Here is a 24,572-nt window from a genome sequence, read left to right on the forward strand (position 1 = left end):
AAACCTGTACTACCTTCAAAGGATGAAGAAAACCAAAATAATAGTCTTTGAAACAATAAAATATGCTACTATAAATGAATAAATCATAGAACAAGTTCATGAAGCCATATGTTTTTAATAATGGCAATGATGCAATATTTAAATTAGAAGTTAACCCTAATTGCCACAACGACCCTTTTCTACACAGAAAATTTTTTTTAATGAGAAATGGGATCTTGCACAATCAGAACAAGCCAGCTTTGGAGAAAAAGGAAATTACACACTGTCACTATGTCACTAAAAAAAGTTCTGTGCCATGCTATGAGCTCATTTTAGCAAGAAAGTGTCATTCCCACAACATCAAAACAGGTTAGTTTTCAGAAGAATCCACTGGTAATGTTACTCAGGCTAATATTTAATAGGAACAACAGAGGTCAGCTTTAGATTTAGCCAACCTGAATCTGTCTATCACACTACACAAAATCCAAAGACCTGCTGGACTATGTAATTTCAATTCTCGGAAAGAGGAAATCATGTATTATTACGGGAGTGGACAGTTTAAGATGCCACCAACATAAAAAAGCCCTTGTAGCAACAGGAAAGTGATTAGTAGAAGGATGATGTCAGAAGCAGCCCATCCTTTGCTGCATCAAAAGAGCAAACTTGCCAAAAATTGTGCCAAAATGATCCAATACAAAATTCCTTCCTGACCACTAATGTGATGATTAATACAATTCTGAACATAAAAAAACCCAAAAAAAAGACAAGATCCTTTGTAGTCTTTCAAAGTATCCTCTGAGCCAAAGCTGGAGACCAACCAAACAAAGGACAATTTCTGATCTTTCAGAGGCAAATGGGGAAAATAAGCAATCTAAAAGTGCATACAGTCAATTGTATGCTATATAATAGTCATCCAGACCTTGTAAAGACTAGAGGAAGCCCCTGAAGAAGGAAATTTGACAGTCATGTGTCTTGTTTTTCAAATTCAAACTCATTTTTGTAGTCTACCTCTGACATTTTTTCCATAACCTTCTTTATTGAAGACAACAGAGACTACTTCTTAAGTTACTGCTATTTATATACCCTTTTTAGTATATGCATATCAAAAAGCAAGATTTTTAAATGTATTATTATTAAATTTACTCTCATTACTGGTAATGACTAATAGATTTGTAGTGTTTTCTGAAGTCCACTGTGTGTGGGTATAAATTCAAAGCATCTCAAAAGTTCCTCACGGCTAATTATCTCATTAAAAATATTGCTCTGATGAAGCAGGCAGGCTAAGCTGCACTGCAGTATTTCCACCTGCAATAATAAGGATTTTGCTGTTCCATAACCATTAATGGTGTGCAGGTGAACCAGCTGTTTAAGAGGGTTTGACAAAGCCCTGGCTTCCATGAACAGCTCTCAGCATTGACTTGAGAAGTGAAGCAAGAGAAGCAGAGCAGAAGTGAAACTGGCCAAATCCACATGCCTAGTTAGAAGGGGACGTACTGCAGATCCACAGCACTGGAAAGTTAGCAAATGCTGTTCTGTGATAAATGCAGATGGAGGAGGATAAAGCCTTGTCCTTTGTAACACAGGACATGAGGCCAAAATAATGAACCCCTCCACACTGCAATCCATTGTGCCATCTACTCATGCCCTAAGCTTCCTCTGGGAAAACAAGCCCTGCATGCCTCTACCCATTCTTGCATTACTTAGCCTTGTGCCTTTGGCAGACTAAGTTAATAATTCCAAGACATAATATCTCACATATTGCCAGTGCCTTACACTCCTTATCTCAGCCAGACACACCCCAGGAACTTATCTACCTTCTCTGCTAACCTGAAAGCTACTACGGGTAATTTCCACATGACCTTACAGGGCATATGAGCTTGCGATTGTCAGCGATATTCTTCAAAAGCTTGTTCCTCTGAAGTGATTACTCAAAATCATGCTACCAACAGGGTTATTTTTTTTTCTGTCAAACAAAACCAGAAATTCCCATATCCTTACAAATACTTTGCAAAGTAACAATAATTTCAGGATAATTCTTGCAACCTAAGATCTACCTTCTGTGCTAAGTCTCAAAACTGATAGTTTCAAGTGTCAAAATGAGAAAAACATAATTTTTTCCATTTGTGATAGGATCATTGTATATGGTGAAGTCAAAGTCACCTCCACTGTTAGTACAACCTTTTGCTAAATTCAGTAGACATATATGTATAGACTTGTTTTCATATATGATGAGGACTTAATATAAAGTACTGATAAGTAATTTTGCTCTTGAAGCCAAAAACTGTTAAACTCTCAAAGCTACTGTAAGTCTGCCAAAGCTGTCTACAAAGCAGATGGAATGCATTAAAAAGGTCTCACTTTATTTAAAATTACTGCAATTTTCCAAATAAAAGATTGCATTTTCTCCTTTGGAAACAAAATAAATTTCACATGATTTCTCAGGTTCTGTCTCTAGGGATCATTTAAAGATTTTCTTGCTATTTCTCACTATAATTTTCTCAGTTTAAAAGTCTTTATCTTTATAAAGATCAGAAGCAGCTAAAATATAAAGTCAAATGTAATTAAGCAAAATGCCATACCTCTTGAGCACACCATCCACACTCGGGACCCAAAGCAAGACACTTTGTGCATGTTACTGCATTTGAAGTGGCACATCTGTTTTCCGCTGCAATGAAATATAAACCCAAACATTCATGATTTATGATGATATGTGAAATTGTAAAATACCTAATTTTAAACCACGATTTGAAAAATTACTTCTCCAGATTAAGAGTGATGACAGTGTATTCAAACAGAAGTAAAACAGAACAAAGAAATGGTGGTGAGGGAATACAATTTTCTTTTAGCTACAGTCTAGAACTATATGCACAGATTGAATAAACTCCATTCACAATTCACAAGGCCAAATTTTTAAGATTTAGAATAAGTCTGAAGTGAAAGTTTATCTTTGGCATGTGTCTTGCTGATTTATTGCCTAACAGAAAAAATTTACTAGGTAGCTTATCTTTTCGCAGACATTTTCCCTTTAAGTCATTTACACTTGACTGAATTATTCATTATTCACTCCTCATGAAACCCAAAGTATTTTCTCACCTTCTATAAATATTCCCCCTCTGCATATTCATTTTTGCAATGAATAGTTTCCCAGAAGAGGAAGATTTTCTTTTCCAGAAGCAAATAGAAATGTATCCAACACTACATGTGTGACAGATTGAAGACACATCATTCTGTACTAACAATTGCAAAAATTGTGCCTACTTACAAGTCTACCAGCGAAGTCCTTTATATCCTTTTCACATCTTTGTTTTATAGATTATTGCTTAAGTTACTACTCTTTCCTATGAAACTTTGGCAGTTGGTACTGAAAAGAAGAGTCTTTTCAAGGGACTTGGTCAGCTCAACTTGAATGCCAGCATTAGTGTATCCTTTCAGCACACTGAGCACAAGTCTCTTGCAGACCAGTGCACCTCTAAACAAGACAGAAGTCACCTGCTAAGAGTTATATGGAGGGCACAAAGTGCGCAGCTCAGTAGTAGTGCTGTTTAACAACACTGCTCTGTGGCATGTTCAGAATGCCATATTAGAAAATATACAGGGAACAAAAGAAATTTGATTTCTGCATACAAAAAAAGGCTATATCTGTTGATTGGTCCATTGTCATAGCATGTACCATCATATCAAAACTGATGAAAAGTTTGGATTTCATCCAAAGTTTTGGCTACACGCACTGTCTCTCAGATTACTTCTTTCCAATCTGCAGTAATAATGCAAACCATCTTGCTTTTTAGGTAATGAGACAAACTTCTCATAGTGAACAGCTGTACTAGGGAAATATGTACTAAAATACCTTTTTTTTAAAATGTTTATTTTGCTAAGATAAGATCCTGTATTATATAAACAGCTAGTTTTCATTAGGTCACTTAGAACGACGGCTGATCCAAGGAATTAATCACAGTTTGCACATTACTAGTATCAACAACACATATACCATTATCAGTATTAACAAGCCTAGTGCAGCACAATTGCAGCCTTAAACTGATAATGTGTAGGTTAGTGGCAATTTAAATAATTTCAAAGGTCAGACCTATATTTCTATTTCATATCAACTGCTGCTGCTGATTTTTGCCATGAAGGCAATGTGAGAAAAAAACCCCATAAATGAAAGGGAGAGACATAGGTATGATATACACAGTAAGTTGAAAAGCAGCCCAGGAAGGTGCTGGAATGTAGGGAAAACTGATTAAGGGTGGGAGAGGTTGGTAGTGATAAATAAAGGAGGAGTTGCTAAGGAGAGAGAAAAGAACAAGACAAAATCCAAAAGGTTTTTGTTTAGTTTTTTGTTATAAAAACAAACACAGCAAGTTTTACTTGGATGTGAAATGAGAGCAAGCTCATTCAGCACTGACACAATAAAACATTTTTGCATTTATAAGAAGATAGCAACTGCACTTTATATTCTGCAGTCTGAAAGAGCAGAGCTGGAGGCCATAGAAAATGTTACCACATACTGCAGGAGAGGGAAAAAAGTGTGAAGATTTCAGGTAGGTATTGACATTCACAGGGTTGTAGACCTTGCCACAGATCCCTTTCTAGACAGTATTCATAAAGTGCAAAGACTCAGAATGAAAAGCTGTTGAAGGACTAAAAATAAAAGGAATGTAATTGTTCTTGGCACACAAACAGCCCTCCCATCTTCAACTGGGTATCAAAGACAGCAGAGATAAAAGGCATTATAAGAAAAAGAGAGTAAAGTGATAGATTCAGTGAAAGTGTCAAAGGACAAGGAAAAATATAAGTTGCTGATCTGCAGCACAATAGTGGTTTTAAGACCACCATGGAAAAAAATAGGGAGAAAATTACAGGAACTTTCAACTTAATATCCATTGTAAGAGACAGAGCTGTTCTGATAAGAATAATTTCAACTTAATATCCATTGTAAGAGACAGAGCTGTTCTGATAAGAATAAACAGTTGACATGAAAAAATGAGAAATCTGTGTTTCTAGCTATTGAGATAAGGAATAAGGAACATTAATTCCTCGTCATTGCAATCAGTAAACCACGTAAGACAAATAATAAGTATGGCCTAATTAATTTCCTGCAATAATATCTGAGACTCCTTTCTTAAGACATATAATCTGCAAAACACGTACTTTAATTTAAATGCCACTGACCACATAACAAAACATTAACACCTTTTTGTAATATGCACTTGCTAAAAAACCCAACAGTATGTGTCTATGTGCCATTTTCCAGACACATCGGAAAACTGACTGAAAAATAACTGTCCCAATTTTTTTCTGTATGGTTAGTTTTTTGAATCTATTGAAACTTGACTTAGTTTATTAATACAGCCTATCTAGTAAAATATAGGGGTGTCTGTGTGCCTTTGTAAACTTCTAAGACAGAAGTTTACAAAGAAAGATTTCTAAACTTTGTAAACTTTCTAAGAAAAAAAGATCTTAAAATCTAGTGTCAGTGTGATCATGGCAGATAAAAGGGTTTAACAAATGAATATACAGTACTGCTGGATGCAAATCTCTTTGCTGATAACTCTCCAGTCTCAAGAGCTCCATTTTCACAACATGAAGTCACAGATTGGCTATAGACAAGCTTGGTACCATTGGAGCAAAAAGCTGAAATTTTTTTTAATAAAGAGAAACTTGAAAAAGTTGAATTAATTCCTTTATTTATTATTCTGTCTACATCACTACTCTGGTTCCCAAGTACATAGTCCCTTATAACAGTTACATTTATGGACATGCCTTCATTCATTAAATATTTATTATTTAGTTGTAAGCCTACCGTAAAACCATAACTGTTTAAGTATAAACTTTTCAGTTGCTTTAAAAAAATCATGGTAAAGCAAGAAACATTTTTTTATGAGTTGGCTCAAAAAAGAACTGAGATTTTTCCTGCCACTTCACCAAAAACAGAGTCCAGACAAGACTGAGTTACTGTTCAGCCAAAGCTAAGGGCTAGTTTCTACTGGCTTAGTTATAACTGATGTATGCCAAAAGGTATTTTTGACAAGGGCCAAATTCTCTGCTGGGAACTGCAGAGGCATATGCATATAATAAAAAGTGAGTGCATCAGGTTAAACTACACTTTTCCAGCCTACTCCACAAAATTACAGCCGTGCTCCAACAACTGTAGCTATTTACAGTGATCACAGGTGTGGCAAGCCTAAACTCTCTGCAACAAGAGGGATCAAGACAAGGCAAACATCATATATGTTATAATTATATCCTGCCTCCTTATTATGAAAGTAACTTTATCACAATCAGGGTATTTATCTCAGAGATGAAAAAACAATAATGCACTCTGGAGTCTGAGAGAGGATGTTAAACAGGTTTTCAAACAGGCAGCACTTTGTTCAAGTACAGCCAAGAATTCGGATTTGTATCACCTTCACTGTTGGTACACGCTTGTGCTGGCTTTGGAGGGTGTACCATTTGCTTTCTTAAAAGAGAAAGCCAAAATATAGCTAGAAGCTTATACTCCCTGATCATGGCCCTCAGACTGGTGAACACTCATCAAGGCAAGAAGATGGGAAATTATCCAGCCTCTACAGAGCTGCTTTTCCTTCAGTTGTGCATCTAATCTTGTTCTAGGGCAGCAATCAGCCAGGCTATCCCTCTGCACAGATAATGAACGAGGCCCTCAGTAACTCATGTATAGCATCATTTATGAGGAAAGCTGCAGCTTTTATGCAACGTACTGCAGTTACCTTCACCCTTCTGTCTTCAGAACAAAGCAACATGACCCTGTAGAGGGAACAGACAGTGTCTGTCCCACCTAACACATGGTTTCCTGATTCACTTTGGCTGAGTGAGAAGGTACAATGAAAAGCATTATAAAAATGATACAGGGGAGGGATTATTTTTCCATAATTATTGTGTCGGACATTTACTTGCTCAGATTACAGGAAAAAAATGAGTGCCTGTGCTTTAACTGCCAATCCTAAAACCTAATCCTGGAATTAGGGATTTTTCCCCCCTTTTTTTTTTTTTTTCCAAACAAAAAATAATTCTCTCTGCCTTTTGTGTCATGCTTAAAAAAAACACTATGTTACCACCAGATTTTCCAAGAAGATTACAAGGTATGCCTCAAAATCAGCTTTAAGAGGTACTCAGCCTTGCCCAGGAAAGGAGATTTCAGCTTGAACACTGTACACTTTTTATGCTTTATAATGAAATCTTAAGATTACTTGAGAAGAATACCAAACAACTTTTCTTTCCTCTGTCTTTTTTTCTATTACATATGGGATTTGTTAATTTGTTTCACTTCTCCATTACTGGTTGGGCACTTTAGTTTCACAACTCAGACAGAAAGAAACTAAGCCACACACTGATTTTAAAATGTTTTTTACCAGCAACAGAAGAAGCAGTAAACTAAAACTCTGCATGGCAGAGACGTGTTTTTGCTAAGAAAATAAAGGCGTGTAAAAGAAAGGTACAAAACATGATTGGCACTGTTAAATTCTGAGCCCTCAAAAAATACTTCTGTAAACCTGGCAAATGAGTAAAAACACCTTTCCATTGACACAAACAAGCAAAAGAAAAAACCCAAACCAAACTAATCAACTGTTAGTGTTCCTAAAAAGAAAAATGGAGTATAGTAGAAGAGATAAACCATAATGTGGTTACAGAGATGGTAAGAGGTAGAAGCGAGACATGAATAAGAAGTCTTTGCACATCTAAATAAATGCAGTGAAAAGAATCACTAGTGAACAAGTCCTGATAACTGATAGGGGCTTTCCATTCATAACTCTGCCAATATACCTGTCCTGAGAGTTTTGGGGTTCCCAAATTAATCTGCATTACGGTATGAACACAGTATCTTTTGAACATGAGGGTCTTTAGTGAGAGCTACACAGGTGATTTAAAAAGCCATTAAAATGCAAAGCAATACAGTAGCCTGCCTTGCCTGAGTTTGTGTCTTTGTAAAACATGCAAGAAAAAACACCAAGGTCTTCCTTTTTTTGCACATTGTGCAAGGTCTGAGTGACGCCACTGGAGAGAGCTGACGCTGGATTCAGCCGAACAGTGCAAAGACAAAAGGGGAGGACACCTCTGTCAACACAATATTAGGAAAGCCCTGGCAGAAAACAAGAGTCATAGATGATGCAGGAGGATAGAAAATGAGTAAGTCTGCTCTGTAGTGGCATGTGGACATGGAGTTCCCAAGAAGTGTATGGACACTTCTGTAATTAGAGAACGATATTGATACTAAGCTTTGAGCAAATTATGTGAGGTTCAATAAGGGGGAGTGCCAGGTTCAGCATTTCAGTCAGAGAAACCCCATGTGATGCTATACAGGCTGGGGGCAGAGGGGATGGAAAGCTGCTAGCAGAAAAGACATTGAGGTTCTGTAGTGTGTCCAGAGAAGGGCAATGGAGCTGGGGAAGGGTCTGGAGCACAATTCTTATGAGGAGCAGCTGAGGGAGCTGGGGTTGTTTCTACAGAAAAAGAGGCTCGAGGCAGGCCTTATCACGCTCTACAGTTACCTGAAAAGGATGTTGCAGCGAGGTGGGGGTAGGCCTCTTCTCCCAGCTAACAAGCAATAAGACAAAAGGAAATGACCTCAAGTTGTGCCAGGGAAGGTTTAGACAGGTATCAGGAAAAACGTCTTCACTGAAAAGGCTGTCAAGCCTTGGAACAGGCTGCCCAGGGAAATGGAGGAGTCATCATCCCTAGAAGTATTTAAAAGATATGTAGATGTGGTGCTTAGGAACATGTTTCAGTGGTGGGCTTGTGCTGGGTTAACAGTTGGACTAGAGGATCTTAAGGGTCTTTGCCAGCCTAAATGATTCTATGATTCAAGGAGATACTCCTGACACTCTCTGAGTGTCTTACCTTCATCTCTCTGAAAAGTTCCAACATTTACATGAAGGTTGCACATCATTCAAGATGAAGACTTGGGGAACATAGGCCTCAGACAGATGCATAGCAACCCAGGTTTTTAATGTATATATATCAATTTCAAAGATTTATTTTTATTTATTTTCTCAGAAGGATGTATATAACAGCGTTTTAGAAAAGGTACTACCCAAAGTAGCTACTGGTATCACAGTTAGGTCTCACAAACACAATGTTCAAACCACAGCCTCAGACATGGCCTTGACTATGAGAGACAGAGCTATTGACTACTCCAGTCTGACTTTGTTCCTGAGCCACAATACAGAATGAAAACAAGCAATGCAACCTTGAAATTTTCACAACACAATTTTTGTTTCTTGGCCAACTTTACTTGTAGCCTCTCCTTTCTATGAAACTTCCTGCTTTTCTGGGAGATAGTTACATTTTGTTGATGCAATTTATGCCTGCAAACAATGAGTCAAAGACTACTTGGCTTCAGAAACTAACCTATCCTGTCTCTTGCAAATAAAAACATACAGGAAAATTTACTAGGATTATATCATTAAAAGATACTCATTTCCCACAGTCATAAAAGCTAATGCTTTTATGGCACAGGTTTGATGGTCCTGTTTGCACAGCTTTACACCAATAAAAATGCAAAGCATGTGAAACCAGAGGGCTTTTTTTTTTTTATTAAATCCCTTGATTTCAAGGAAACTTCAAGATGTGTGGAGTTAATTCTGTTTCCTAGGATGGAACACGGTCATAGGAATCATTGTACTCCAGTCATTTACAGCTGCTAGAAGCTCCCTTGGAGTTGACCAGCTTGAATACAGTAATGCTGCTCGAGCAAAGCCTGGAATGGCTACTGCCATACATCACTGCTAATTGAATTTCTTGTGTATTAGTAAGCACTGCTAGCAAGTAGCAAGCACTGCTAGCAAGTAGCAAGCACATCAACAGCCCTGAATGGTTGGTATGTTCCTGTGCATTCTATAAAGTCTTACCTAATTAGGAGGTCATAATGGTTATAAAGGTAGATAAAAATGACTATTTTTTGCCTGCTTAAGAAGTTCAACTTTGAATAAAAGACAAGCCCAAGCTTTATCTCCCACCATCTTCTACAGCTCTACCTCCTCAAGCCAGGCTTCCAACACCCAATTGTTTCTCTAACATACCTTTTTATTGTATATCTAATCATCACCAAGTTGCTGCTTTCTGCCCTACAGGAGCATGACCTCTCCCTGGCACTGTGTCTTCATTCACAAACCCAGCAGCAGCGCAGAGGATGGGCAACTGCTGAGAATAGCTCAGAGCTATTTCTTCCCACACAGTGTCACCAAAGACAACCTGAAAGATTCTTTGTCCATAGCAATGCAAACAGCTTACTTCACTCTCTTTTATCTGCATATATGGTGGTTTGGAACAAACCTACTCTGCATTTTAGACCGTAATTCCAAAAGCTGACAACCTAGTGGAAAAAGTCCCTCAGTTCTGAATACAAAATGATAAACTGAATTGTGCTTCTACAGAACATTTTCCTGAAACAAACCAAAAACCCCAAACCAAAAGCTGTGCACATGGGTATTAGGGAGACATGTCAGAGTTAAAACAAAACACTGAACGCATAATACGTAGTTTACACTCACAATGAGAAAACCTCAAGAATATTAAATAAAAGCTAAGACTTCAGAGAGGTATCAGAGAGGATAACCACCACTCCTTAAGGACTTGTAGGTAGTCCACAAGATTGGGAGGAGCATTTATTCAAGAGGGCTATTTAAAAAAATGTTACTGTTTTCTACAATACCAAGTCTCTAGTATTTGTTATTTCAGTAATTTGCTTCTCAAGAGGGTTTTCAATCTCCAAAGATGGTTATTTGCCCTAAGACAAATTGGTAAAAACTTTCTGGTATTTTTTCATAATTAAAAACCACAAAACCCAACCCACCTGTCTAGGAACAGACACTGGCCAACCTTTATTTTAGGTTTAGCCTGTTAAATTTTTATAATTTGGGGACAAAGATTACACAAAACATGACTGTGGGTTATAAAATATGCAGACTCCCATACTAGCTATAACTACAGGTGCACACAGACTGAATGCAAGCTTCTGCTTGTGTTCCTTCAAGGAAGTATTCACATATGTGTATGGTCTGCAGGTGCAGCTTAAATGCTCTCTAAGGGACAGACTTCAAACACACAAATTCTAGGTTTTAAACAGGTAGTGGTTTACTTAATGCTCTGAAGTACTGCCACAACATTTTTAATAGCAAAATGCACTCCAACAGCTTTGCTTAGATTGGAAGAGCCTGCTTGCTGATGTCATTAGTTTTATTTAGTAATTTTGTGCCATTTGTGCCAGTGTGTAAGTTGTTCCAAGTTTTCTTATTTCCTGGTAGTCTTGTTTGAACAAAAAGATGGGAACTTGGTCGTTTCTAGGAAGAAGCTCCCATCTGAGAGAAGCAAGTTGTTCTCAGCACAGTACTAACCCCTTTCACCCTGCAGAGATAACATGGAAATAAATCGTATTCTCAAGTAGAGAACAAACAGTATTCACTTAGCCTAATTTTCTTGAACATTGAGAAGGAACAGAATTTATTTTGGAAAGGACAGTTACTGGTTTAATCAGACTTGAACTACTTTCGTGATGCCACCATACATCACGCAGCTGTATTCGTAACACGGCTACAACTGAAAAATACCAAAAATACTTAAGTCTTCAAGATCTGAACCCAGTGAAATACTGCTGCTATCGACCTAACTCCCAAGACAAGACAGTGGGTAGAGAAGAGGCCTGAAGTAAAATAAAAATCAAACATCCAGGAACATCATTCCACCTGCCTGACACTACAGAAATTTCCTCCTCCAATAATCATAGTTAAAATCTTTGTCTCAGTATCTTTTGATGACCATAAATACTTCAGACTCTTTATTATTGTCACCATGAGTAAATACCAAGAAGTCACCACAGGCATATGACAATGAAGTCATGGGAAGCAGAGAAACATATAAAGAAAAAAGTCAATTATGAGCTTTGCAAAGTTTTCAATTTAGGCCAATTTAGCCTCAGCTAGAAGTTGCTTTTTTGGCAGCTTTCTAATGCTGTAAATTCCGATCATCCTGAAACACTTACATTTTGCTCAAGGGGTTATTCTTGTTCTGCCACCAGAACAAGGGGGAATCCTGAATGGCTGGCAAGAAGCTTACTTTTCTTCTTGGAGGAAGGTTCCATTACAGTGTACAGTGAACTAATTCATTAGAGCCCCACTTCCTTCCCAGAAGTTAAACTAAATAGCCCAAGTCCATTTATGTAAACTGCCAAAAGAAAAAAAAAATTAATAAAGTTCAAGTACTTAGAAAGGAATAACAGACCATATCCTACTTTGTCCATCAAAAATTATGTTTGCTTAAGCAGATGAGAAAGAATTATTACATCTTTCCACTGGTTAGACAGAAATCAGAAATTAGTAGTGGAGATACAGGAACTTTGAAAACAAGATTTTGCTGAAAAGGACAACACAAGTAGAATGAGAAGCACCAAGGCCTAAATAATTTTATTTAAAAAAAACCACAGAAAGTTTATTAACACAAGGCAACCAATATTCTTCTCCAGCTTTCTGTTTTCAGTACATTCATCATGAGAAGCCAAATTTAAACCAAGATGTCTGGATAACCAGTTACAGTAAAAGCACTGAATAGTTCACATACATAAATTTCGAAAATATAACATATGACTTTAGTGCCATTAATATAGTTTAAGAATACTGACAAGCTTTAAAGCTCAGGGTACCAAGCTATTCCACTTGTCCTTCTTATCCTGACAGAACTATTAAATCCCAATCACTGCCTAACATACACCTATCCTGATCTAAAAAAGTATAGTTTTTCTAAGGGTGTTTTTTAAAATGTACATTGTTGAAAAAAAAATCATGTAGGTAATGCAGTTTTAACTTGTACATTAAGGTTAATATTTCTTACATCAGATCTATTCATAGAATCAAGGACAGAATCAGAGTCATTTAGGTTGGAAAAGACTACTAAAATCACATAGACCAGCATTTAACGCAATACTGCCAAGTCCACCACTAATCCTCTACATTGATACATATATATATATATACACACATTAAAAGCCTGAGTTCATATGCACCTGTCTGAGGCTTCTGCTCTTCAAGTTTTTGTCCTGAATGATTCCACCCTCATGTAAGTGGTGGAACTTTTCAGAGATGAGGCTAAAACACATGTAGGCTCAGGAGTACCTCCTTGAATCATAGAATCATTTAGGCTGGAAAAGACCCTTAAAATCCTCTAGTTCAACTGTTAACCTAGCACAAGCCCACCACTAAAACATGTTCTTAAGCATCATATCTATGTGTCTTTTAAATACCTCCAGGGATGATGACTCCTCCATTTCCCTGGGCAGCCTGTTCCAAGGCTTGACAAACCTTTCAGTGAAGAAATTTTTCCTGATCTCCAATCTAAACCTTCCCTGGCACAACTTGAGGCTATTTCCTCTCATGCTACAATTTGTTACTTGGGAGAAGACACCCAGAAATGTGAGGTCCCTGGTTTCTAAGTAAGAACTTACAAAAATAATGATGACTCTGACTTTCTGAAAAAGTCTTGATATATATCAGCAGCCCATGCCAATTTGCACAATTTGTAAATAAAATATCTTTGTTTTTTCTTCTCCTACTGTAGATTAGTAATTAGTTCAAATTGTCCCAAACTCAAGACACAACATGGACAAGTCATCACAAATTCTTCATAGGGATTTGAAAAATATTACCAGCATTTATGTACTCTGTAAAGGGAGATTATAATCTGACATTTAATGTCCGCTTGTTGAACATACAACCACATGGGGGTCATTTAACGAAGATTTTCTTTAGCTTTCATGAAATTCACATTCTGACATCTTTCTGATGGTCTGGGGAAGTAAATTAAACTTAGACTGTATTTTAATGGAGAATCAATTTTATTCACTCAGGCCTCTTGACTAATGGGGTATAATTATTTGCTTTCTCAGTTGTTGCAGTCCTTGAAAGTTTAAGGGCCAGAAAAGAATCAGGTGCCTCTCCAAACTGTAGAGTATTTCTGCTGCATGCAATCTTCAGACTGCCTTGACAACTTTCCTCAGCAACAGCATGTTCAAAATGACAGAGACAACCTTCCCAGAGCATCAGGAGTATAGTTACTGCTCTTCTAGTTCATAAACTGCCCCTCTCCTCTCTTTTCCCAGTCTCATCTCAAAACATCTGTAGCATGAAAATATTGTAAATACTACACATGCAACTACCAGTTTCATTCAACCTGTAAAAACCATAGAATAAAAATACCCTTACCATATAAGCCCCCGAAGAGAAGTGAAATTGCAACAAATTATGAGAAGCGTACAATTTGCAAGCAAATATGGGCGAATTATTGGCATAATACGCTTCTTGAACAATGCACACATAAACAAACCTCCTCCTCACTATTCCTCAGAACTGCAACCTACAGCCCTCTCAAACTCCCAGGTTGTTTTTCCCAAAGGCTGGTTCCCAAAGGTTCCCGAAAGGTTGGCTTTACCAAAGATGGTCCATTACCCTTAGGGAGCATATCACCCACGCAGACTCAGGAAATTAAAAATGGGTTTTCTCTTCTTCTTGGATTGTTTTAAGCCTCAGGAAAAGCAGAACTGGCTCAGTGTTGAGTATTCCATACAACTCAGCTTCTTCCACTGAGTCTCAAAAGAAAATGGGCTGCATGGGCACACAACAGAATCAACAGACAAACACCAATTAAAGCCATCATGATGTATCTTTTATTTCAGACCTTTTTGTGTGCGTGCATGTGTGCCACAGGACATTTCCTGACCACCTCTCTTCAAAAACTGTTCTTCCACGGGTGGTTGAATAGCTTTTCTTATTCCTTTGAGAAGTAACACAGTAATGGTTTATGAAACTTTCTTACTAGGGGGAACACACACAGAAATCTGATGTGACAAGAATGGTGAAGCACCAAAGACCTTGACGGGAGAAAATTAATGAAACAAAAGTCATGCTATTCGCATAAATCAATTAACAACTGACCCTTTCATGATCACAGATCCCCCACTTTCCCCAGTGGTCTTGCCAATTGACACACTCAAGAAGACTGAATGTACCAACTTTTAAAGTTGGTATTTAAAGAGATCTGTCAATCTCAACTACCTAAGAGAATTGCTGCGTGACTGTTCTCTAAATCAGAGATAAAGATTTTCATGCCATCCCATCCCTATTTGCACATCACAAGTACACTCTGTTTACTTGAGCTTCATACAGGAATAATTCCATAGATATTTTGGAAAGCACCAAATACCTTAGTTTTCAGATTTTAATATTAATTATAACTGGTTTTGGGACACTGCTAAGGTTTGAATCAATATCCTCTGTTAACCCTGACCAATCAGTCATTCTTCAGTATTTAAGCCCCACATAACCCATGTGCTTATACAGCAGATAAAAAATAAATTTCAACAGTCAGTTTCTGAACACGGCAAGGGAACTGACTGTCTTCACTGAAGTGAGCACTTACACAACTGGTTAGCACAATGCATACACACTGCTGTAGAATCCAGCTTTTATTCAATTCGCTGGTTTACATCTTTAGGAGTTTGTCAGGTTTCAAAGTTCAAACATAAATGTAGGGATCTGTAGAAATCCCTACAGAACTAGCTTGATTCTTATGTCAGGTATTTGTTATAGTTGGCTTACTGAACTGCAAATTTCCTTTTGGTGAGACTTACTGAACAAGGGACTCTTTGTAGAAGGCAGCAACACTACCCTTTTTATCTGAGCTTACAGAACCTGTAATTTGGGAATTGCAAATTTACAGCATTGTGAGATTTCCTTTTGCGTTCCTTGTAACTTCAAACACTGGGCCAAATTCTACCTTTACTTATCCCCAAGCAGTGACTCATCCCTCAAACTGCAGTTTGCAGAACAAATACCTCAGGTAGTATCAAGCTGTCCATTTTTCGATTAGAAGAGCCACAAATGGTCCAGGAAGAATGAAATAAATTTGAGTTCCTTGTACATTTCATATTAATTCCAGTCTCTTTTAGAACTGAAGATTCAATGCAACAGATATGCAGGTTCTGCCAACTCTGCACATAAAAAAACTGAACTTGCTGATGGCACGGGAACAGCGCAATGCTTTTCTCCATGCCCAGCACTGCCGATGCAGAAGCAAAGAGGAGTGGCTGCTTGAACAAAGCCATGCTGCCAAATATCTGTACATGGAGCTGCTGCCCAGTCTCTCTCGAAGCAGCCTGCAGACATTCAAAGAATCCAGGTGGTGCTGCACTGGCTATCACAACCAAATGTAAAAATCACAAACAACACTAATAATAACAAAAAATTTTACGTGTTCATTCACAGAAAAACAAAACACTCTTCTTGCTTCAACTGTGACTGTAGCCTGTAAAGTGATTATGTATGAAGGAAAGAATTCAGTGTGCCTTTCAGCTTTCATGAATTAGCAGAGGTTTCAAAAGAAAAGGAAAAAAAACAAGGTCTATCTGAGTTACAGTCTGCCCAATCTGAGAGCTGTTGTCACAATAAACACATAACCCATGACGCATTGCCCATATATATTTTCACTATCAAGCACAACAAAGACAGCAAGCATCCTTTGGCACAAAAGCCCTCCTGTGGCATAACCTCCCCCCTGTGGCATTCTGTTCTGATGCATTATTTGCACTAGTGTGTACCCAGGAACTACACTCATGAGCAAGCACAACACTGCATTCAGGCACAGAACCACCCTCTTCATAAAGTTTCAATTAGCCTTTCAACTCAATAGCACTGCATAAAAAAGAATCTGGGATACTACACACAAGATGGCATGTTTCATAAGAAATTTAATAATATATTTTATTTTTCCTATTGACATTTAGTTTGGTTCTGAATTCAAAATATGAAGCCAAAAAAGCAAAATAAATTATCTTATGAAAGTTAACAAATTATTCCATTGTTTTTAATAGCACTGGGCAAATCCTACTGAATTAGGCATGAATTTGTCACATATGCAATAAAGAAGTTAAGACTAATACATTGTTCCCATTGTAAATCTTAGTTTTAGAAGTTACATGTTAACATTTTAAATCAACTCCAGGCTTAAGCTTGGAAATGCCAATTATTCCACAAGCAGAAAAAACTACAGAAAGATGACTGACAACCTGATCTACTTTGACCACTGCTAGCCAAATAAGATCCTTTATGAAAAAATTGACTAACCTGCTTGCTATGTCAACTGCTGTACTATCTAAGGTACTTTTGCACAAACTCCTCTCACCCTGCACACATTAAAACTGATGCCCGGGGCTTTGGGAAGCTATTCCACAACGCGAAGGGTTACCCACATTTACCAGAGCCTTTTTCACCCGGGGACCGTAGCTCCCGGGGAACTGTCAACATGCACGTTATCCCAAGGTAAACAGAAGACAATCTTCTCGTAGTTCTATCCCTGTTTAACCCTGCCACTACATGCCATATAAACGACGTAAACCAGAGTGTTACCATCGCCAAGAACTGTCCATCCCTTGGAACCCCCGGGCGGGTCCTCTTCATGGAGCGTTGCAGAGGGTGCACTTCAGGACCCGCAGCACCCTGGCGTGCGATACTCCCATGGGCTTCCCGGGAGCTACCACGGCTCCCTAAAGGCGGGACGGCCCCCGGGGTGGACAGTTAAATCACGGGCTGGCACTGGCGGTGTGAGCTTTGGGCAGGGGCCGGCCGCTCCTGCCCGGCTCTCCCTGCAGGTACCGTCCGCCCGCCAGCTCGGCCCGTCCGGCCGGCGTGTGCCGGTGGCGCCGGGCGGCCCCAGCTGTCAGCGCTGTGTCCCAAGGCAGCCGCCGGGCCCGGGCAAGCCCCCCGCGCACGCACGGCCCCCGCGCCAGAACCGAACCCAGCCACAACCCCAACCAGCCGGGGCACGGCGAGCAGCCCCGAGCGCTCGGAGACTTACAGCGCTGGCAGAGTCCCGGCACGGCCGCCAGCAGCCGGGCCGCCCCGAGGAAGGCTCCGGGGCCGCGCTGGCACCTGGGCACGGAGACGATCCCCGCGGTGAGGCACGCCAGCAGCGGCACCCACATCATGCGCCGCTGCCGGCACCGCTCCCGCTCCCTCGCCCTCTTCTCGGGGCCGTGTCTCTGCGCCTCGGCGCGCTCAGTCCCGGCCCCTGCGGGGGCGGCGGCGGCGGCGGGGCCGGGGGAGGGGCGGCGGCGGGCTCGGCACAGGTAGGGCGCTCGGCGGGGCGGGCGGGGGCCGCCGTATCTCGGGGGCAGCGCCTGCCGCGCCCCCGCGCCCCGCCAGGGCCGCCCCCCCCCGGCAGCGGCGGGGCCCCGGCCGAGCGCGCAGCTTGGCTCGCTCCATCCGCCTCTAGCCCGGCGCGCCAGGGGCGCCTCGCCGCCCGCCCTGCCCGGGGGGCGCGGGAAGGCTCCTGGCACGGCGCAGGGAGCGGTGGCGGCGGCTCCGCACTTCCCTCGGGCGAAGAGGGCGGCTGCCGGGGGGGCGGGGACAGCCGCCCCCTGCCCGCCCCCGCCGGGGCCAGGTGGGCGCTGCCCGCCGCCGTCCCGAGCCGCCGGCGGGGCCGTTTCTCCGCGCCGCCGGGACGGGGTTTGCCGAGGACGGGGAGGGGAGGACAGGCAGGGGACCGCGGCCGGCGGCGCTGCGCGGAGCTGTCCGGCCCCACCACGGAGGGTGCGCGCCGGGCCCGCGGGTCCCCGCGGGTTGCCAGGAGACGGCAGCGGGGCAGGTTCCGCGGGCGGGAGTGCGGGGGCGGGCCCGGCGGTGAAGTCACTGCGCCCGCCCGCGCCTTTGTTCGGCGGCGGCTGCGGGTCGCGGCTCCCGGAGCTCGGCACGGCCGCTGAGCCGGGCGGGGAGACGGGCGAAGGCCGCGGGCAGGGCGCTTCGCCGTCAGCCCCCGGCGCACCTCGCCGGCTGCTTCGGCCCCGTGGCAGCCGCCCCACCCTGCCCCGCCGGTGGGGCCGGCCCTCGCTCCGTGTGACCCCGCCGCCGTTCGCTCGTGCGACCCTCGCCGCCGTCACCTCTTCTGCACCCCGCGGCGCTGCCCCCCGGCCCCAGGAACGCCACCGTTTCCCCCCGGGGGCGTCCCGCTGGCAGCAGCGCGCCGGCCCCTGGTGCGGGCCGGCAAAACACCCCTTGTCACTTCATGTCACCTAAAAAAACACCTCCTCTCTTTTACCGCCCCCCCCGAATGATTTCTGCCCGGAGTTTCCACCCCTCCGGGCGCAGTGGGAGTAACGCAAAGGTTAACCGTGTCCGGAAAGTACCGCGCCGTGCGGGCCAGGAAAGCCCCGCCGGGCCAAGGTGCGACCTTCGGCGGCCGCCGCCCCTCCCCGCCCGGCCCGGCCCGGCTCCGCTCCCCGGCCGTCCTGCAGCTCGTGCTCCTCTAGAGGGCTCCGCTCCCCGGGGAGGCTGTAGGTGGAGCGTTTTGTCGGCAGGTAAAACCCACCTGGGCTCCTCGCCCTGTCACACGCCGGTGGCCGGGCCCCCGCCCGGCTGCGTTACGGGGTAGGTGTGCCGACCTCGTGTCTCTGATGGCCCGTCCTGTGGCATCCCTTCATTTCTGATACCAGCAACAGGTGTCGGTGCACGCAGGATCCTAGAAGGATCTCTATGCCTCATCCAAGTCTGCCTATGCAGGGTACAAGGTTAGTAAATCCTGCAAGTGCAGCCAATGTGAATAATGTGCTGTTTCACTGTCTTTACGAATGAAGGGCTGCAGAAGCCTTTTCAGATCCTGCGCTAAGCCTTGAAGAGCTATGGATGGTTTAGTATCTGAATGTCAAATGTCAGAAACTGAACGTGGTGGGTTTGTTCAAGAGTGCTGAGGAAGAGTTGGCAGTGAAGCAATCCTGTGGTCCCACTCTTGGGAGTTTTTAGATGATGTATCTTTTTTTTTTTTTTTTTTGCTTCATTTTGGAAAAATCCCCTGTTTCAGACATCTGACTATCATTCCTTGAGTGGTCACAGCCCAAATGGGGATATAGGATGTGAGAAAGCCGTATGCAATGACAGTCAGAAAGAAGTGTAGCATCTACAGGACTTCAAATCTTGTGGCATCCTTAACCTAAAAGCTCTATGATTTCAGAGGTCACAGTCGCAAACACTGTAGGTAGAGAGCTACATGTCCCTTGAGAACTCAGTTGGGTGCTATTTGAAATAAGATACAGTGGTGACAGGTGAACTAAACTCAATTTACTCCTGTTGGGTACTGTAATGTCTAATTCCTGGGTCATGATGTTGCAAACTTATGGTGATTCAATGTATCTGAAAAAAAAGGATTCAGATGATACATGAAGAAAATCAAGGAAATGTCTTCAAACAAAATGCCAGCAGAAGCAAAAGTGGCTGAAACTGGGTTCTCCCTGCTTTGGATTTTTCACCTGCATGGTCTAAGAGGTGCTGATGGGAGGAAGAATACAGTTAATATCCTGTACAGGTATATTGTGTATGAAACTTTTTATCAGATCAGAATGTAAATTATCATAAGCAGCATAAAGAAAATGGCTATGTCCTCAACAGCATGAATTACCTTCTGAGTTTCTAAGCAAAGGCCGTTCATCATAAAAATAGGAATCAGTCATTACATGCACTACTCCTGATGAGGATATCATGCAAGGATTTGGCATTCTGGACAGAAAGACAATACCTGCAGTTTAATGTGGAAGGAAAAAAATGGATAATTTTCATATAAAATCTGATAATAAGGTAACCAAAATGAAACCACTCTGGTCATTAACTTAAACCCTGAGAACATAATGAAAAGGATGCAAATACTGGGTGAGAACTATGCACCCTGAATAAAGTCACCAGTAAAAAAGCCAAGAGCTGAAGATGCCGATAGTTTAGGCCTCAATGTGTAGAGGCTGCTGTAAGAGTTTAAAGTATATTCTGCTGGTTTGTGTAAAATTCCGTATTTCTTTAGCTTCATTCTTCCCATGCAATCCAAGGAGTTAAAAACATTTCCTTTGTAGTGATAGCATCTTTGGATATATTGTTGTTTAGACAGTGTTTATCATGCAATAATATAATTAGGCAGGAGTTTTGAATAATAATTCTAGGCTTGCAAGTGGAGAAACTGAATCATCCAAGGTCACATGAGAGAGTAGCTAATTCTTAAACTCCTGTTACAAGGAATTTAAGACCACTGCAAATGGATTTAAAGTTTCAATTAATTATCCTATCCACAGGGCCATGAATCCGTGAAGCAACCTGTTTGTGGAATCTCTGTCCTTGGAGAGAGTTGAAACTCAGCTGAACATGTTGCCAAGCAGACAGAACTAATTGGACCTGTTTTGAGCAGGGGGATGATTGGGCCTCAGGGGGCTTTTTCTAGCCTAAGTTATTCTATGAATTTTTATGGTGGAAAGTGTGTTATTATATTAAATGTACCCCAAATTTCTTGAAGTGTTATAACTGTGGCTTCTTTATGGTATTTACATTTGCTTTACTGAAACAAAATACAATTGTCTATCACTGTGTTGGTGAATAGTCTCTCTTTTCAGGAAACAACTTTGAAAATATTGCATCTGCAATGAATGTTAACTAGAGCTGGTCAAAAACCCCAAAATTTTTCTTACAAAACCCATGTTCCTTTTTTGGTTGAATATTTCCAAGCATCTTTAATGTGCCATTTCATGGGGGAGAGTCCAAACCAGGACTGCAAAGGGAAGATTGATGGTGTTTCACAACTTCTAATATCAAAACTTTTTTAAAATGAAAAGTGTTCATTATCAGATCTTGTGATTTCTTACATTATCATGGAATCTTAGACACAATTAAAATCCCCATAAAAAGCATTTTGGTATTGTTAAATTAATTGTACTTTCCTCCAACTTCCCTATTTTAGTAGTATAGAATCCTGCAAGAGTACAGTAATTGTTTTGGATTTGGTGGCTTCACTTGATCCCACTGACATGCATGTATTTCTTTGCAATATAACTAAAAGAATCATATGCTTGTATGTCAGATGCAATTGCATTTGCTGTCACTTGGGTTCATTTTTTTATACAACATTTGAATCTAAAACTGCATCTGTTTCATATAAAAAGGTCAGTGTATTGTGCAAATCCTTTATAACCCATCAGTTAAAAATGATGGAACAATTCAAAATCAATGACTATTCCCAAGAAATGATTGCCAAGTCATAGGCCTCTTTCTCAGAAGTGCAAACTATGAACAATCCACTTATGCTGTTTATTATATCCAGAAAAATTCTATATAAAATTCCAGCTGCCTGGTGCAGTACAGACATTTTTGTTACAAAATATGTTTATTTTTGTAATTCTGAAAAAAATTGTGATGCATTTCCATATAAGATATTAAAACTGTGCACATTGATTTTCATTTCTAGGCTCAGTTCTTATTGTGAGAACTGGTAATGCCAGTTTCCAAACTAGAAGCATCTTTACTCCCCAAAATAGTATTTTGCATTATTTTTTTCTTTAATGCCTACCTTAGTTACCAGTTCATGCCACTGAACTTCCTGATGTACATGGCACAAAGAGAAGATGGTCCATTTTAAGGTAAAACAGTAATCCAAATTGACCAATACTCTATTTAGCATGCAGGGTTACATTGATTTCAGGTGGACATTTTATGTGAGTTTACAAATCTTAGGTTTGCAACTTCAGTAGGCCTGCATGAAACTATCTGGCAACGTCTGAACCATCACCTTTTTGCATTTACCCTCTCAATGCTAACAGTTTGGTCAATGTCATGCAGAGACAGGTGGAATACCACTATTTTCCATATACTCAGCCTGGTGACTTATGTATACTGCATCTAAATGTTGTTATTCGTAATTTATTTCGAAGGCTTTAACTATAAAATGATTGTCTTTTCTGGTCTATATGGCAGCAATTTCTCCATTCTGCTTTTCTGTGGAAAATTACTTGCAATACCTTGGTGGTACACTTTTCTTTCTTGTTTATATAACCAACTGAATTGTAAAATTTTTATATTAAAAATAGAGTATGTAATCCTGAAATCCCAGTTCTTGATCTTGTGTACTTCAGGGCTTCTGACAAGTCCACTGAAGAACACTGTGTTATAAGACAATAAACCTGAGATATTTTAGACTACTGCAAGAAAAAAAAAAAAGCCAATGCAGATGAGTTCTCAACAGTAATAGTTAGCAAGCAGTTGAGACAGACACTGCAGTGGCTTCCCAGGTGAGAAGTTATCACTCTGTTTAGGGTTTACTATGTTAAACCCAATGCTTTAAATTCTATACAGACACTCATTTCCTAAGAGATCTGTAGCACAAACAGCTGATCTGTAAATTAGCACTGGGGGGGGCCTCAATAAACGTGTCCCTGTCCTCTGTTTAAGAAAGAGTAGGATGATTTTTCTAGAGACAAGGAAGCATAAGAAGTTATCTATGTAATCCCCCTAGAATGCTCAAAACCATAAAAATATGTATAGTAAGAAGTGGTCAAAGCTTAAGTTGTTTATTGAAATGGTCTAAAAATCTCTTCCTGGAAGTAATTACTGAAAAACCCCAGTAGTATATTTAGTTGAACAGATGTATTCTGAAAGAAGAACATTTTAGTTGTTGTCACATGTAGAATTTTAAAGTACAGTGTTACACTAAGATTTTTTGGTATTTCCACTATGCATTTTTATGTGACAGAACTGGTATTTTAGACAGAAGTCTTTTCTTCCTTTTGACAAATACACTGTGTTGTGTTTTGAGCGTCTTTCTGACTTCAGAGAGATGAGCTCCCCTGTGGTCTGTCTTCGAAGTGTAAAATTTACCTGGGATTCTTCTATATGCTGTCACTAATACTTTCCAGATATTACTTCATGGATTTACAGGCACCTTGGCTTGATTTCTAAAAGGAATAGAAGAACAGTAGGCCAAATGAGTTATTTCAGTAACCTTATTTCAGTGGGACTTTGGCCTGAAGGGCTGAAGACCTGACCCTGTGTTAGTAATCTGTGTGCCATTTTCAGTGACTAACAGAGAAAGAAGAGCATATCATTTTACTTAGTTTTATATTCACAAGGGACTGCCGCCCACCCAAAAACAGTCATAACATCTTTGAAGTTACGTTGTTTTCCGGCTCCATGGAGGATGGGTGAAGAACAGGTTTCATTTTGATAGATGTAGGTATAGGTCCACAGACACAGAGTCTACTGAACTCTTAAAATACACATTTCAAAGAACAGTTTGTGACCTGCACAAATAGCATTTTTATTTCTACAGAGGAACAACAGCCACCGTGAAGTTTAGCAACAGTCACACACTTTTTTTGTTTGGTTTTTTTTTGTTTGGTTGGGCTTTTTTTGTTGTTATTGCAAGGTCAAACTGTCCACAGAACACTGGCGCCCCATATGTTTTTCTTTATTTTACCTCCACCCATTTCCTTCTTTTCTTGTTGCCTGTCTCCTACCTTTCTCTCTGGTACTTGAAAAAGGTATGTAATCTCCACTTAGTGCTGAGAGCCGACATAGGTGCCCATCACGTGACTGTATTACACTTCAGGTGTTTCCCTTCTTCCACAAAAATTTTTTTTCCTATTTTTTTTTTTCATTGAAGACTGCTACTCCCATTCTGCCTTCTTCCTTATCTTCATTAAAAAGTTTTTATTCTTTCTTCTCACCCTCCCTCTCCCCAGTCACTTTGAATAGATCCTCAGATACTTACAGGCCTCCTGCTTTCCCCACCAACTCCTC

The 24,572-nt window shown here is 40.8% G+C and overlaps 1 protein-coding gene and 1 long non-coding RNA gene across 7 annotated transcripts in view; one reads left to right on the top strand and one right to left on the bottom strand.

Annotated features, from left to right (window-relative positions):
- Window positions 1-18,080, bottom strand: part of ITGB8 (integrin subunit beta 8) — a 49,180-nt gene extending 31,100 nt beyond the window's left edge. For 3 of the 6 annotated variants that reach the window (XM_048303823.1, XM_048303801.1, XM_048303851.1), the window contains exons 1-2: window positions 17,833-18,078; window positions 2,559-2,644 (exon numbers count right to left, since the gene is read on the bottom strand). In XM_048303823.1, the coding sequence (XP_048159780.1) occupies window positions 2,559-2,644; window positions 17,833-17,962 (216 nt within the window). In that variant the 5' untranslated portion in view covers window positions 17,963-18,078. Of the gene's footprint in view, window positions 1-2,558; window positions 2,645-17,832 lie in introns of all 6 variants that reach the window. The other 3 variants (XM_048303832.1, XM_048303815.1, XM_048303807.1) reach the window with 3 other exon arrangements.
- Window positions 18,081-18,807: 727 nt separating this feature from the next.
- LOC125326069 lies at window positions 18,808-21,371 on the top strand. The gene is made up of 2 exons (XR_007203671.1): window positions 18,808-20,331; window positions 21,083-21,371. It is a non-coding gene; the product is annotated as an uncharacterized LOC125326069 (long non-coding RNA).
- Window positions 21,372-24,572: the final 3,201 nt, after the last annotated feature.

Source organism: Corvus hawaiiensis, chromosome 1, assembly GCF_020740725.1.
Source record: "Corvus hawaiiensis isolate bCorHaw1 chromosome 1, bCorHaw1.pri.cur, whole genome shotgun sequence".
Classification (NCBI taxonomy): domain Eukaryota; kingdom Metazoa; phylum Chordata; class Aves; order Passeriformes; family Corvidae; genus Corvus; species Corvus hawaiiensis.